At 39.8% G+C, this 14,506-nt stretch overlaps 2 protein-coding genes and 1 long non-coding RNA gene across 3 annotated transcripts in view; 1 reads left to right on the top strand and 2 right to left on the bottom strand.

Moving 5' to 3' along the window:
• Positions 1–4,928: 4,928 nt before the first annotated feature.
• LOC128219257 (ribosome-binding protein 1-like) lies at positions 4,929–8,624 on the bottom strand. The gene is made up of 2 exons (XM_052927069.1): positions 8,592–8,624; positions 4,929–5,837 (listed from the first exon to the last, which is right to left on the bottom strand). Exons 1-2 carry the CDS (start codon positions 8,622–8,624, stop codon positions 4,929–4,931), a joined length of 942 nt encoding a protein of 313 aa, XP_052783029.1.
• LOC128219833 (solute carrier family 23 member 1-like) overlaps positions 7,791–14,506 on the top strand; it is a 34,051-nt gene continuing 27,335 nt past the window's right edge. Inside the window, exon 1 of the mRNA XM_052927912.1 lies at positions 7,791–7,920. The gene's annotated coding sequence lies outside the window, so the exon portion shown is untranslated. The remainder of the gene's footprint in view (positions 7,921–14,506) is intronic.
• LOC128219834 (uncharacterized) lies at positions 11,184–13,492 on the bottom strand. The gene is made up of 3 exons (XR_008258674.1): positions 13,414–13,492; positions 12,717–12,787; positions 11,184–12,042 (listed from the first exon to the last, which is right to left on the bottom strand). It is a non-coding gene; the product is annotated as an uncharacterized LOC128219834 (long non-coding RNA).

Raw genomic sequence — 14,506 nt, 5'->3', positions numbered from 1 at the left:
TAGCAGTCCTCGCTAGACGACATACCAAGGACAATAAAAAATGGTACCAAAACTAGCAGTCCTCGCTAGGCGACATACCAAGGACAATAAAAAAAATGGTACCAGTACTAGCAGTCCTCGCTAGGCGACATACCAAGGACAATAAAAAATGGTACCAGTACTAGCAGTCCTCGCTAGGCGACATACCAAGGACAATAAAAAATGGTACCAGTACTAGCAGTCCTCGCTAGGCGACATACCAAGGACAATAAAAAATGGTACCAATACTAGCAGTCCTCGCTAGGCGACAAACCAAAGACAATAAAAAATGGTACCAATACTAGCAGTCCTCGCTAGGCGACATACCAAGGACAATAAAAAAAATGGTACCAATACTAGCAGTCCTCGCTAGGCGACATACCAAGGACAATAAAAAATGGTACCAATACTAGCAGTCCTCGCTAGGCGACATACCAAGGACAATAAAAAATGGTACCAATACTAGCAGTCCTCGCAGGGCGACATACCAAAGACCATATAAAATTGTACCTGTATTAGCAGTCCTTGCCAGGCGACGTACCAGAGACAATTTATAAGTGTGCAAGTATAAGCATTATTCGCCTGGCGAAATTCCAGAGACAATTTATAAGTGTGCAAGTATAAGCAGTCCTCGCCTGGCGACATACCAAAGACAATATATAGTGGTACCAGTACTAGCAGTCCTCGCCAGGCGACATACCAAAGACAATATATAGTGGTACCAGTACAAGCAGTCCTCGTCTGGCGACATACCAAAGAAAATATATAGTGGTACCAGTATAAGCAGTCCTCGCCAGGCGACATACCAAAGACAATATATAGTGGTACCAGTATAAGCGGTCCTCGCCTGGCGACATACCAAAGACAATATATAGTGGTACCAGTATAAGCAGTCCTCGCCAGGCGACATACCAAAGACAATATATAGTGGTACCAGTATAAGCAGTCCTCGCCAGGCGACATACCAAAGACAATATATAGTGGTACCAATATAAGCAGTCCTCGCCTGGCGACATACCAAAGACAATATATAGTGGTACCAGTATAAGCAGTCCTCGCCTGGCGACATATCAAAGACAATATATAGTGGTACCAGTATAAGCAGTCCTCGCCTGGCGACATATCAAAGACAATATATAGTGGTACCAGTATAAGCAGTCCTCGCCTGGCGACATACCAAAGACAATATATAGTGGTACCAGTATAAGCAGTCTTCGCCAGGCGACATATCAAAGACAATATATAGTGGTACCAGTATAAGCAGTCCTCGCCAGGCGACATATCAAAGACAATATATAGTGGTACCAGTATAAGCAGTCCTCGCCTGGCGACATATCAAAGACAATATATAATCGCATCAGTACTAGCAGTCCCCGCCTAGTGACCTACCAAAGACAATATAAATTGCTACCAGTACCAGCAGTCTTCGCCAGGCGACATACCAAAAACAATATAATATAATACCAGTACTAGCAGTCGTCGCCAGGCGAAACATCAAGAACAATAAAAAAAAGTCCTCGCCAGACGACACACCAAAGACAGTATAAAATCGTACCAGGACTAGCCGTCTTCGCCAGGCGACAAACCAAAGACAGTATAAAATCGTACCAGGACTAGCCGTCTTCGCCAGGCGACAAACCAAAGACAGTATAAAATCGTACCAGGACTAGCCGTCCTCGCCAGGCGACACACCAAAGACAGTATAAAATCGTACCAGGACTAGCCGTCCTCGCCAGGCGACACATCAAAGACAGTATAAAATCGTACCACGACTAGCCGTCCTCGCAAGGCACCAACATCAATATAAAATGGCAAACACACCAAAGGCAATATAAAATGGCAAACACACCAAAGGCAATATAAAATGGCAAACACACCAAAGGCAATATAAAATGGCAAACACACCAAATGCAATATAAAATGGCAAACACACCAAAGGCAATATAAAATGGCAAACACACCAAAGGCAATATAAAATTGCACTAGTACTAGCAGTCTTCGCCAGGTGACAAACCAAAGACAGTATAAAATGGCACCAGTACTAGCAGTCTTCGCCAGGTGACAAAGCAAAGACAATATGAAATGGTACAAAACTACAAATACAATCAGTCCTCGCCAGGCGACACACTTAAGACAAAATGAAATGGAACCAGCAATAGCAGTCCTGGCCAGATGACACACCAAGGACAATACAAAATGGTACCAGTACTAGCAGTCCTCGCAAGGTTAGCACACAATAGACAAAATAAAATAATAACAGTAGTAACGGTCCTTGCCAGACGACATACCAAAGACAATATGAAAGTCCTCGCCAGGCGACACACCAAAGACAATTTATAATGGTACCAATACTAGCAGTCTTCGCCAGGCAAAACACAAAGAACAATATAAATTGGCACCAGTACTAGCAGTTCTTGCCAGGAGACCCACCAATGACAATATAAAATGGTACGAGTAATAGCAGTCCTCGCCAGTGGCGGATCCGTGGTCTTGAGGTAACACTTGACTATCAATCCAGGGGTCGTAGGTTCGATCCCCCGTTGCATCACTAAAAAAAACTAATCGTCTTCCGGGAGGGACGTTAAATGGGGGTCCCGTGTGACAGTGCTATACACTGGTGCACGTTAAAGAACCAGGGTAGCTCTAACCAGGGTTACATTCTGCCTGTGCACTATGCTCCAAAAACCTAAAATGACTAACAATCTTAACGGAGCACTCGCCGAATGGGCAAGGCCCGAGTGCGAGTATAAATAAGCTTACACACCCACCCAGTCCTCGCCAGGTGACACACCAAAGGTAATATAAAAATGGCACCAGTACTTTTCGTCCTTGCCAGGCCACATATCAAAGACTGTATAAAATAGTACCAGTATTAGCAGTCCTTGCCAGGCGACGTACCAAAGACAATATATAATGGTACCAGTACGAGCGGTTCTTGCCAGGCGACATACCAAAAACTATATAAATTGGTGGCATTCGACGATATGAGGAATTTAGAGGACTGAATTTACTTACACCCATTATACACATCATGTTGTTTTAATTCATTATTTTGCTTCAAATAGGTCAAATTTCAAAACATAAACGTACTCAAATATGACATGTCAATCGTTCAAGTTTGCTGGTTTCCACACGTGTCCGATGCGTTGTTTAGACCCCTTAACGGGTACAAAATCACGCGAAAAGTGTTTCATGAAAGTGAAAGTGATTCGCGATAAAATCAGATGGTTTTTTTTAATTGCACATCGACTATTTTAGAATAAGTCACAAGGCAAGATTTCAGATGAATCTACCGGCCACTCTAACATAACCCCCAACATGCATGCGTTAGAGAGCACTGCCCATAGATTCCTTATTGTCAGCCCCGACGCAAACATGATGGAAGGTGAAAAATGCTTCATTGTAAATGGAAGGATGGAAGGTGAAAAATGTTCTAATTAACATAGAAAGAAGCAAATATAAAATTCTCTCTTTCACTCCACGAAATACAATTCGATTGATTTTGATTGCCTGTTGAATTCAAAGTGTTTGGCCTGCTTGCAGGTTTTCGTGACTGAGACGTTTTAAGGAATTTACTACAGGTGAGAATTATTTCCTTCATACTCAATATAAATTTAAATGCAACAGCTTCAGTTCAGTCTGTTACACTGTATATCCATTTTTATGTTAACAAAGAATCCAGTTCCTACCATCTTATTCTATAATTATGAATATGATACTTTGGCCAATTAGACAAATCAACAATAATTTAAGAATTCTACATATACTTTAATTCAATTTATTTACAACGAGAGCTTCTTTACAGCAACTACTAACTATATCTTACGCCGATCCATCCAAAACAGTTGCTGGCATACTTCATCGAAATGGCAGAACTCTTGAACGTGATACGAACGCCTGTGGGTGGAGACGGAGGAAAGGATTCGCAGACTACTGGTAAAACGTCTTTGTTTAATTCGTCGATAGGACTTTCGATTGGAATATATTAGTCAGCTTAACTGAAAATGATTACAAGATGTTAGCAAACGAGAAAATCCAGTGCATGTAGTTCGCTTTGACTACACTAATTGACATATTTTCAAACTTCGTCCAGATTTTACAAATACATGTACAAACATACCGGACTCATCCACACATTTATGATTTTGAGTTTTCGGGTGTATGCTTGCATCTGTACCATCATAATAAAATATGTCATCGATATTTATTTATAATGATTAAAGGCATGGTGAACACGGGGTTTTCCATTATGGACCAGGCCACTGCTGATGACAAGAAACCGAAAAAGGCGCAGTATCCTTCGTGTGTTCCAAAATAAATAAACCTATTCTTCAGTCATAAAGGGATTGATGATAGTTAAGATAATATACAAATTGTATTTATGTAGTATGTTTGCATCGCCATGAATTGAAATACGTTATGTAGCAATACATTTGCACTTACGTCTCACATCCTAGAAGAGAGAACGATGTACTAACCTTTGTTATTAAAAGCACAGGTGGCAGTTGCGTTGACATGACCAACCCTAGGGCCACCACCCCCTCCTTAAAAAAATCAGTCAAGTTTTTCAAGACTAAAATCATCTTTCTCGAAACCCTAAATATCAACCAAAATTCAAAGGATGGGTCGTGCCAACGCATCTGCAGCCTGTGAATAAAATATCAATGTGCATCAACTTGGTCCAGCTCGTATTGTTGCATCAAGTAACCCAAAAGGACGGCTCAGGGCACCTCTTAATTTGAAATTAAGATATAAACCGCCTGGTTCCAAGCATGGGTTGCATATTCCACGAAGCCTTCCAGATACCACGTTTTATCGACAGCATCTTTCTTGTGATCCCTGTTGCTGCCCCCTCGTTCCTGTGATCTCTGTTGCTGGCCCCTCGTTCCTGTGATCCCTGTTGCTGGCCCCTAATTCCTATGATCCATGTTGCTGGCCCCTAATTCCTGTGATCCTTGTTGCTGGACACTCGTTCCTGTGATCCATGATGCTGGCCCCTGAATCATGTGATCCCTGATGCTGGCCCCTCGTTGCTGGTCCCTAATTCCTGTCATCGTGTTGCTGGCCTCTCGTTCCTGTGATCCCCGTTGTTGGCCCCTCGTTCCTGTGATCCCTGTTGCTAGCCCCTCGTTCCAGTGACCCCTGTTGCTAGCCCCTTGTCCCTGTGATCCCTGTTGCTGGCCCCTCGTATCTGTGATCCCTATTGCTGGCCCCTCGTCCCTGTGATCCCTGTTGCTGGCCCCTCGTCCCTGTGATCCCTTTTGCTTGCCCCTCGTTCCTGAGATCCCTGTTGCTGGCCACTCGTTCCTGTGGTCCCTGTTGCTGGCCCCTAGTTGCTGGCCCCTCGTTCCAGTGATCCCTGTTGCTAGCCCGTCTTCCTGTGATCCCGATTGTTGGCCCCTCGTTCCTGTGATTCCTGTTGCTGGCCCCTTGTTCCTGTGATCCCTGTTGCTAGCCCCTCGTTCCTGTTTTTGTGATCCCTGTTGCTGGCTCCTCGTTCCTGTAATCCTGTTGCTGTCTCCTTGTTCCTGTGATCCCTGTTGTTGTCCCCTCGTACCTGTGATCCCTGTTCCCGGCCCCTCGTTCCTGTTATCCCTGTTGCTGGCCCCTCGTTCCTGTGATCCCTGTTGCTGGTTCCTCGTTCCTGTAATCCCTGTTGCTAGCCCCTCGTTTCTGTTCCCGTGACCCCTGTTGCTGGCTCCTCGTTTTTGTAATCCCTGTTGCTGGCCCCTTATTCCCGTGATCCCTGTTGTCCTCGTTCCAGTGATCCCTGTTGCTAGCCCCTCGTACCTGTGATCCCTGTCCCTGGCCCCTCGTTCCTGTTATCCCTGTTGCTGGCCCCTCGTTCCTGTCATCCCTGTTGCTGGCCCCTCGTTCCTGTCATCCCTGTTGCTAGCCCCTCGTTCCTGTTCCCGTGACCCCTGTTGCTGGCTCCTCGTTTTTGTAATCCCTGTTGCTGGCCCCTCATTCCCGTGATCCCTGTTGTTGGCCCCTCGTTCCAGTGATCCCTGTTGCTAGCCCCTCGTTCCTGTCATCCCTGTTGCTAGCCCCTCGTTCCTGTCATCCCTGTTGCTAGCCCCTCGTTCCTGTCATCCCTGTTGCTGGCCCCTCGTTCCTGTCATCCCTGTTGCTAGCCCCTCGTTCCTGTCATCCCTGGTGCTAGCCCCTCGTTCCTGTCATCCCTGTTGCTAGCCCTTCGTTCCTGTTATCCCTGTTGTTGATAATAATCAACACTACGTACTTGTTTGGTAATGCTTTATCTCGGTGTTCTGATGCTCTCCCCTCGTTTTACATTATTTTAGAAAGAATTGTAATTTCGCATCGTGGAAATTTGCACTAAGAGTTGTTTTCTTTATTTCAACAGCGTTTAGATTGTTTGTTTCTTCAACAGCTTGGATAATTCGTCACGTCTATTTTAAATGCATAGTATAAGTATAATTAAACCACTTAAAGTTTAAAGTTGAGTTTCCGGAAAATATCAGACCGAGAAATTATAACAAGAGTTAAGTTAACTTTTCTTTTGTTGCTCTTAACAATGTTTTATTTAAAATTTTAGCAATTAAAAGGAAATGTCGGCTCCAATTGAATCTGTTTAACATCGATTATTTTTGTAAAAAAACACCTATTACGTGTATGATATAATTTCAAATTTGGGGAAGGCGACATTGTCTTCGGAAACAGGAGTGAAAAAGGCCGAGTTTACTTGATTGTTAGCTAATTAGAAATTTACTTGTTGTGCAGTTCAAGTTTTTAACCAGTTAGTGAAACCTGGTTATAAGAATGAAGTACGTCGTTGTTCGGGCAGGCGGATGGGCGGCCGGGCGAGCCGCGTCAAACTCACCTATGCAACTGAACAACTTTAGTTAGGTTGGCATAAGGTGACCAAACTTTGTATATATGAAGAAAAAAAGGATATCTTTTATGGGATCAATGTTTGAAACTAAAAAACTTGAAACTGAAAAACTTAAGTTAAGGTTGAGATATCTTGACCAAATTTCATAAATTATATAGGAAGAGTTTATGAATATCTTTCACGGGATGCATTTTGGGTCCCTAGGGTCAAGGTTAAGGTCACTGTTACTCATAAAAGAAGAATTGTGGGAACTGAATAATTGTTGTACGGGTTGACATATCTTGACTAAACTTGTTATTAAGGAAGAGTTTATGGAGACCTATCGATTAGCGATTAGGGTCCCTTGGCTAAAGGTCAATGTCACTGTTTCTGAAACAACGGTTGAAACTGAATAACTTCAGTAACGATTGACATATTACGACCAAACTACATATATAGGAATAATTTATGAGGACTTTTCACGGGATCGTGCTTGGAGCCCCTAGGGTTAAGGTCACTGTCACTCAAATAGATAATTGTTTGATACTGAATAACTTAAGTAAGGGTTTACATTTTTGTGGCCAATTTTGACATGTAGGAAGAGTTTATGGAGGACTTCTATGGGATTGCATTTTGTACCGCTAGGGTCAATTTCAAGGTAACTGTTTCTAAAAAAATGGAAAACCCCCCAGATGAAACTGAATCACACAATGAAGGCTTAAGTCGTTCTACCAATTAATGAAAACCTGGTTTTGTCGCATACTCGCGAACCCAAAAAGGCGGATTTATTAAAACGATTTAACTTCCTATGTTAGTGTGCATCAGTGTTTGGTTCTCTATCAATGTGTCATGTCTTACTTTATAACTAGTGAATTGTTTTCTATTGGCCTAAGTTTGCCGGAAATGTTGTTCATCTTCGTGAGGATGGGATAAGTGTCTTGTGACATATGGTAAAGAAAGCACATGTATTTTGTTTCTGAAGATAGGAAAAGAATTAACGATTAAATAAACAATTAAAAATATTTGAAACTAGATATAAGTGGCATCATACAGGGCCTGGTGTATAGAAGGTATGCTAATTTGTTAAATTATATTGATGAGCGAACATTTTGTATCTTTCTGTTGGATTTGACTTGTTAATATTTTGTGAATTTGCATATTTTTAAACAATTTGCACAGCCTCAAAAATATGCGACCGACTTGCAAGTCACTGAGTTAATCGGCCCGGACAATCCATGTGCGAGTCAGTACCATGACTTCACTCCCCCTGTGTTGGAGTTGGTCCTCCCGTCTCCGTGGCCTGGTGGCTAAGGCGTCTGCCTACGGAGCGGGAGGTCGTGGGTTCGATCCCGGGCCGCGTCATACCGAAAGACGTTAAAAGCTGGTACAAGTAGCTCCCTTGCCTGGCGCTTGACATTTAAAGGGTAGTGCTTGGAAAAGTGGTGTTCTCAGTACTGGTTCAACCCAGGGAAGTTGTATCCCGTGCATCGGTGCTTTACACCGAGCACGTTAAAGAACCAAGAGCTAGGTCTCTTCGCAAAGAGCTAGGGTATCGCACCCGGATCTCTTGTATCTTACTCTGTTTCTTCAAGTCTTCCAATGTCTGGATTTTACTGCGAATTGCTGTCACTTCTATCTCATGTCACTTATGGCATTTAAACACAATTTAAGTCGTGATGGGGGCAAGCCATAATGCAGCCAATGGGCGCGGGCAGACCTTGACAAACTCAAATAAACAAACAAACAACTCGCCATTATCCTCAGTCCCACTCATGTACTGGGATCTAGCCACGGCCCTTGTTAGGCGCCAATTGATTGAATGAGGCTGAAACAGTACGCAGCCGGACCGGGTATCGAACCTGTCTCGAATAACTCCTGTATACGTATTCTCCGACCTATACGAGTCAGTAGTGTGCCAGTATGAAAAACAAATGATATCGAACTCTTCTGATACAGGTATTATTTCGGGTTCATAGACTCGCGCAAATAATTTGTTTGCAGCACATTTCAGCAGCTGATTTCTTTAACCTTCGTGATGTTTTCCTGGAATCAATTGTGAATTGTTTTGTATGATTTTCAAATAATACAATGATGAAGTATCTTTTTTTAAATTTCTTACACAAACACACATAACATGCGGTTACAACAATTGGACCATGTGTACCGACAAATCACTGTCATACCATGGCTAACTTTGTAGCAATCGTGTTTCAATAATATCTAACCGTAACATTCTGGCAAAAAAAATCAAACAAATAATATACACAAACATAATCGTTATATATTGGCAAAAGGCCCAACAAATGCTGTAACAATATATACAAAGTTAAATCTTGGTAGAAATGCTATTTAATTTTCCTTCCATGTATAACAGTTACAACGTTCGAAGCAATCGTAACAACTCGGCCATCTCCGGCAAGCTTCGAGATAGACCTCGTAAATAGTAGTAAGGATATACGAAAGTGCGATGCGGCTGCCGGCGATTAACACCGTTTTCAATCCGCGTAAAGAAGGCCCATTGTAACAACAAGGAAATGGATTGTGTTAAATTAAATGTGCTTGTTTAAGAGAAAATATTTATTGTAACCTCAAAAAATGTTCGTTTTATGAATATTTAGATGTTTCCTTATAGTTCAAGCACTCTATTTCCTCTAGAAAAATCGTGAGCACACAGAAAATTTACTTGACAGTCATTGAAATGATCATACGGTTCATGGCATGCATGAATCATTACATCGGATTAAATGCATGCATGGACTAAATGTCAACATTTTCTCAACAGTTATAGGAATACCCTATGAAATGTAAGTTTTAAGTCATACTTTGCCGTGTTATTTTTCACACCATGCCTTGCCATTAAAACAACATTACTATTCTGTAAAATCATTGATTGCCTTGTGCAGAGTTTTGTGGGTTGTGGTAGGATGGGTGTGAGCTGGTCACCCAGTCAGCTTTACCAGCTGAAATCTATGCATGCCTTTACTTCAGCATTATTGGGTTTGGGCTGCAGATTTTTTTTGTGTCAACAGTTCTGTGGGGTTGAGGTGGGGCGGTGACTATCCAGGCAGTATGCTCAATTGTTAGAGTACCAATACAACGTTCATGTGGAAATGCATCAGACAATTGTAACCACAGCCTCCCCAGGTCTGGGGAATAGTGGGGACTTTGACTTTCAGTACAGCCCACACCCTGCGCGGACGATCCAATGGCAAAATCCCTGCCAACGCCCCCACACCCCAGGGACTCTAGGTAAGGTCCATTCCACTCTATATTTTAAGCGAAGATAAAACCACCGCATTCAACCAGCACTGCAGGGCCACCTGATAGGTAAAAACACAGCCCATTTCCGCTGGTTAACCCCAGTATTCCCCCGGACCTGGGGGGGGGGGGGGGGTTACAATTGACTGGTGCACTGAATTGACAGATCTTGTCTTAAAATTGTATTTGTTCAAGGCAGATCATGCTTCACTTTACCTCCTAGGCTGTGGATAAAACCCACTCATTAGAAGTTTCCTTACACATTATACTTGTCTTAATCTATAATTATTAGTCTCAATATCTTTGAGTAAATTGTCATTTTTTATTAAAAACAACCAAAAGAGTAACTGATAAGATACTCAACTGATTTATTTTTTTGTAAATAAAAGCCTTAAACAAATATTTAGCCAGGTTACTAAGCTTTTCATCAATGTATACCAGACTTTTTTCAATAATACTTAATCTATTTTGAATAATTAGCCTTTAGATCACTCTTCACCAAATGACTCTTTTATGTCCAACTCCATAAAATGCAAACAAGAATAATTACAGTTTGGATCAACATGTCTCTTAATTTTATTTTTGATATTAGTCAAGTAATAACAGAGCCATGTGTATGCAATCCAATGTAAAACTAATGATAAATTAGGTTTTGCTCCCATTTTTACTTTCATTTCTGTGCCAAGCCCTTTTAAGTGCATTGAGTCTTTTGGGAGACTTCACAATATTTCTGGCGCTTAATCCCCATATATGGCTTTAAGTTGCCATACAAATTTAAGTCTTCATTACAAAATATACTGTATGTCTCCACTTTAACCATAAACACACAATGAGAGGAATATTTAAAGCATTACCATGTGTCAGAATTATAGATCTTTCTTTACATTTTATTTTTCTAATTGTATTACCGGTCTCTTTAGCAATACCCTTGTGCCTCTTTGAGTACTTGGCTTGACAGTTTGGGTTTTAATACATTGTTTTGAATGTTTTATTTGTACACAACAATGATGATGACACTATGCTATGCCAAAACCTCAACACATTTTCTTCAAACAAAAAAGGACAGTCATTCAGAATAACTTTTATTACATCAGTTGAGAAAATAAACTCATACAATCAACGAAATAAACATGCATCTGTAAAATCAAAGGTCATGTTATGTGTTCGTTAAATTCAACTTAATAAAGAAAATAAATATTGGTTGCAGTAAGCAATGCGCATCACTTCTAATAAACATTCAAACAGACTGAAAAATAAATCAACACAAATGGAAAAACTGTTTGCAAGTCAGCTAGTATCTTATTTTATGCCTTATCAGATTGCTATGCAAGCTGGAAGCTTACAAAATCACTCTTAAGTCTGTTGCCTAAGAAGAAACAAGTATGGACATCCTTTTCCTGAGGTCAAGAGAAAGTATCTTGGAGGTCTTGAACTCACAACCTTGAATTTGGGGCTTATCCTCTAGACCACTTTCACCTTTTCACATTTTAAAGAGCCCCGTTTACAATATGGCACTTGCAAAGATGTGCCCTATTAACAGATTTTCTGAAGTCTTAAAAATTGAACTGAACAAAATAGTTCTCCTTTATTTGGTCTGCCGATGCCATCTGTTTCTGTTTTTGTAGTTATCTTCCCTCCATAATATAGGAAAACCACTTAAAGTGTATATAAATCCTTTACCATTTTACCCTTTTAAAATATATGTTCGGATTTATTTAATTATCACGGACCAACAGATGACTTTTATCTTCAACTTCACATCAGTATGTAAGTCATCAAATATTTGAGATGACAAGATGTTCCACTGAATGCTTTGTTTCCATCTTGCACTCATTTTTCCAAGAAAGGCGTTGCAGTTGTGTTAAGATGATTGCCATGCATTGCAGGTCAATCCTCATACAATGGCATTTTTGATTACATTCGGATTCCAGTGCCTGAAATAGAAAACAGAAAATATTGTTATACAACAATAATAGGAATTATATTTTCAGATCAATTATTTTAAAAGCCTGTACAACAACAGAAAAGTATTCACAAAACATTAAGTGCAACACCAATTTAAAGCTGCATCCTCACAGTTTTACTGTTCTGACACCTTTTTTATTTTTGTCTTTAAACGAGCCAATTGGCAATTATTGTGCAAATGTAGTGATATTAGACTGCTGACATAATATCAGATCACAATCTTTCATATACAAGTTTGAAAATTTGGTAAAAATTCCTCCAACTAGTCATATAAGGTCACACATAATAGAACAGATTTCAATTGTTTGGAAAATATTTTTTTTGCTATTGCTTTAAGCCATTTAAGCCATTTAATTAATTATATGTGTAAATTTAATTTAATTACTCCTTTGGGCTTTTGAAGAATGACCAAGAAGAACTGTCAATCTGTGAGAGAGCAGCTTTTAGCTCTGGACTACTGGTTAATTAAAAAATATGAAATGAAATTGTTATCATGTTTAAATTCATCTACAATGTTGATATTTTAATACTGTCAATCCTTGTTGGTTAATTGTACAAACATGCAGGTACTTTTGGGCTTAAACCAATAGGATACTTGACTGTTAAATTATTGTCCGAATTTCGAAAATAGCACAACCATTACCTCATCTGCCTTTTTTCAATAGAACAAGCCAAGAATCAGAGTCAGCTGCACCCCTGGTACCATACTCTTCTCTGAAAATGACAATAAGATTAAAATTTAAATGTCTGCATTTCATTGGCACAGTAAAAATGTCAGCATTTTTCAATGTTTCTGCATCACCACCACTGGTGGATATCAAAGAATTTAGTCTTGAAAGAAATGTGTGCTGGTTTATGCGTTCAAACTCATTTTGTTAAACCAATAGAATGAAGATCTAATTTATTTAGAGAACTATATTAGTGAACAGGGCCGAGGTATTCAATTGTGCCATTACATTAAGTTGTTCGCTACCAACACTCACGGACATATAAACCATACATCCTTGGTTAAAAGAATGTAAATATTAATTATAAAAAATTAAAGTTAATGATATGAAATGTATGAGATAAATCTAACCTATTATCGATCTAAGTAAAGTTAGATTCAGACTTATTTGTTATTAAAAAAAAAATAATAGAGTATTTGTTTTCTTAATTTTTGCCACTGATCACTGGAGCTTCAAAATTGTTATTTACTAAATTAGAATCTGTCAAATGAAAGAAGACTTTACCCCACCCACTAAGAATTAATGACATTTCCAATTAGTTTCTCATTAGGGCTCTTTTAAAACTATTTTTATATTTTATTAAAATACAATAAGTATAAAAATAACACTTACACACAAATAAGTGGTAAAAGTTCGCTCCTTATTCTGTCTTTGGACTAACATATCTCTTGGTTGTTTGAACATCTTCTTGGTCGGCCATGATGGACTATTTTCTTACGACCCGTATTATATCCGAGGCCATATCTTGATACTAGCCGAGGAGTTCCGATTGCGTTCGAAGTTCAAATTCGTATTACTCGTTAGTCTGGAGTTCCTTCCCCTAACACTATCGTTATTGGTATGAAATATCAGTAAGCAGGGAACCAGACTAATTACTCGTTCACATAGCTGTTAAAGTTGAAGGTACAATACTCGTCTGGTATAGTTTGGTCTTGGCATTACGATGTTCTCCCTTTGTAATGCACAATTTAGTAAGAAATGTATATTCATATATAAGTTTTGCATCGAGCTTTCATTCGTACTTGCGCATTCTCCTTTCAAAAATACGCGTTATTCGCTTACTAGGAATGAGACTATTTAAAGCAATAGCGATATGTGTTTGAAATAATAATTTTGTAAGTTTTCATTGAAAAAAGGGAGTTTTGTACAGTAAATTGATTTCCTTTGAAATCAAGCCCTTCAGTGAATTAAGGTTGAGGGCGGTCTAGTGGTAATTTTGGTACAGTAAATTCACTCCCTTCGAAATCAAACCTTTCAATATTATGAGGTTGAGGGTGATCTAGTGGTAATTTTTCTACCGTAATTTGACTTCCTTCGAAATCAAACCCTTTAATATTTTAAGGTTGAGGGTTGTGTAGTGGTAGAGGCGTCCGCCTCGCGCACAAGAGTTTGTTGGTAAAATCTTTATCGCAGCCTATCAAAATGGACACCAGCACTGATTTCTACCCAGGAAACGGACTCGAATGTGACTCTATAAGGTATCAGCCTCCATCACAATCGAACTAAATTGGGATTAAGTATAAATTGTATACGTTCTCCTTGATAATATACCAAGAAATAAAACAAAATATTGTCCTCAATACAATACCTAAAAGGAAGGAGCTATGTCCCGAAGCTAGTAGCATATGTAGCAGCGCTTAATTTAATTACAGAAAACTTAAACAATTATATTCAATTGCTGCAAATATAATAATTGCACATAATT

The sequence above is a fragment of the Mya arenaria genome, chromosome 15 (assembly GCF_026914265.1).
Source record: "Mya arenaria isolate MELC-2E11 chromosome 15, ASM2691426v1".
NCBI lineage: Eukaryota > Metazoa > Mollusca > Bivalvia > Myida > Myidae > Mya > Mya arenaria.
Note: the sequence above shows the minus strand (reverse complement) of the source record. Positions and strands in the feature narration are given on the sequence as shown.